This window comes from Rhea americana, unplaced genomic scaffold (assembly GCF_003343005.1).
Source record: "Rhea americana isolate MKP2758 unplaced genomic scaffold, rheAme1 scaffold_52, whole genome shotgun sequence".
In the NCBI taxonomy this organism is placed as follows: Eukaryota; Metazoa; Chordata; class Aves; order Rheiformes; family Rheidae; genus Rhea; species Rhea americana.
Genome location: NW_028186668.1, coordinates 5,394,919 through 5,397,047, shown reverse-complemented (window position 1 = coordinate 5,397,047; position 2,129 = coordinate 5,394,919). Strand labels below are relative to the sequence as shown.

Here is a 2,129-nt window from a genome sequence, read left to right as displayed (position 1 = left end):
GGAGGCCTTCAGAGATCTGCCCCGGGGTGCTTTGCCTTGCAAAGTCTTGCTGCTGCTTCCAAGACTTGCTGGGGTTGAGTTTACAGCTTGTGTGAACTCCAGGGTGTCCKTCCCTGCAGCAGCTCTCTGCTTCCTTAGATTTGTACCCATACGGTGCCTGTGCAYGCACCAGGTGAGYGCGTACAAGATGCTTGTGAGTGGCAGGTAAGTCAAGTGCCATGCTGTAATTTTGTGTTCCCCACTGTCTTTTACTAGAATTCAGATCTAAACATGCATATAGAAATCTGTGTAATGGTTGCCATTGTCATGTGTGTTTAGTTACAGGTGTGGGCTTAGGTGATGGAGATTTGTCTTCTCATCTGGACCCTGGATTTGAGCTTCAGAGACATCGTGGAGGTGAGTCATCAGCAAACAGTCAGTTTAACTAATATGCAATTCTTTTCTCACTTCGCAGTGCTCTCTGAGGAAGCCAAGGTCTGTGACACACATCTCCTGGCCAAAAGGCTGCCGAACAAGTAGATGTAGCGCTGGTTCAGTCTCGCAGTGGCCAGTGGGCTCGTGTGTGTGAGCAGTGTAAACAGTCCTTGTCCTCTGGATCTAAGGATTGCCTGTTGGTAGAGTTCTGGTTTMCTTGGTGGACGTTATTGGCATTCCTGGTAGAAAGCCCTGAGGGGTGTTGTGTGTGTGCCGTGGAGGTGTTTGGGAGCTGTTGGGTAGTGCCTTGAGGGAGGATTTGGAGTGGTGCCAGGTCCCAGGCAACAAGTCTCCCTAGCTGGCCTGCAGCTGGAAGACTCTCAGACTACATGTGTGTTCCCTGTTACCCTTGCGTTCATGGTAAGTCAGTTCTGTGGAAGTACATTGCACAACATCATGAAACCTTGTCTCGGCTTAGAGGCGTTCCTACAGGCAGTGGCCTTCCAGCTTCTCAGCTGGACCCCATTTCTGAGCCTCAGGGGCAGGCCAAGAGTAAGTGGTACAGATTTATTCACTTCCTGGAATAAGAATTTTGTTTCTGTGTTTTATATGTGGGGCACATAGCTGAAGTCCTCAGCTCATGCCTGCAAAAGAGCAGAGTGGGCTTTGGGAGGGCTTCAGAGATCTATGGGGAGTGCTTTGCCTGCCTCCTGCAGCCTTGTGTTTCTTCCAGTGCCTAGAGCAAAGCCAGCGGGCTAGTTTGGGTTCAATTAGCAGCTCAGGTGAACTCCAGGACATTCTTTCCCAGCACTCTTAGATTTGTAGCCACATAGTGCCTGTGCAGGCACCCAATAAGTGTTTGCCAAAGACTCAGGAGTGGAAAGGCGAGATGAGTGCCTTAGTGTGATGAGGCGCTCCATGCTCCTTCACCACCATTCAAATCTGAAGAAGCCTATGGAAACAGGTAATGGGATCACTATTCATCTCTTTGGCTACAGATGTTGCTGCAGATGATTTCTATCCAGCTTCTTGGCTGGATGCTGGTTTAGAGTCTCTGGGGAATCCTCTAGCTGAGTCGTGACTCTTTTTCTGTTTCAGTTTCCTTGAAAGAAGCAGCATTGACTTGTGCATGTCTTGTCCATGTGAAATTTAAATTCATACTTTCTATTTAGGCCCTCGGCGAAGAAAGTTTAAGGCCAATACAGGAAAATCTCAGAAATCTTCTCAGGTCCTACAGGAAATCTTGAAGGACTTGGAGACAGAAACTGTTGGGTAGATTTTGCTCTATTTTAAGCATAATCATTGTAAACTGGAGGTTTTATAAACAGGTATGGATAAGCAGATGCTTACGCAGGAGAAAGGGATCGATCAGAGCCTCACAGCAGTGATGCACCGTTTCACACCTGCAGGCGTTGGCAAGCTGCAGAGCTTGTTCAGGGTCTCTTCTAGGAGYGTGTTCTTCACTGTGTTTGTGAAGGTGCCCTAAATATAGTGGCAAGAGCTTCAGCCTCAGTGCACTATGTGTGACTGCTATGCGTACTGCATGGTGGAGTTGGCAATGATGAGCCTTGCTTCTTAGAAGGCCTTTTTCCCCAGCTGAACCAGCTACAGCTTTTTCCTGCCCTCTTTAAAGGAAAGAATTCAATGTTACCTTGCCAGTTCTCAAAAAGGCACCAAGTGGAATGGGATCGAGAGGATCCCATGCAGTTGTCTCG

General features: G+C 48.2%; 1 protein-coding gene across 1 annotated transcript in view; it reads left to right on the top strand.

The window, feature by feature from the left end:
* LOC146588378 (uncharacterized) overlaps window positions 1–2,129 on the top strand; it is an 8,376-nt gene that overhangs the window by 3,128 nt on the left and 3,119 nt on the right. The window contains exon 2 of the mRNA XM_085318144.1: window positions 325–396. Coding sequence (XP_085174270.1) covers window positions 325–396 — 72 coding nt within the window. The remainder of the gene's footprint in view (window positions 1–324; window positions 397–2,129) is intronic.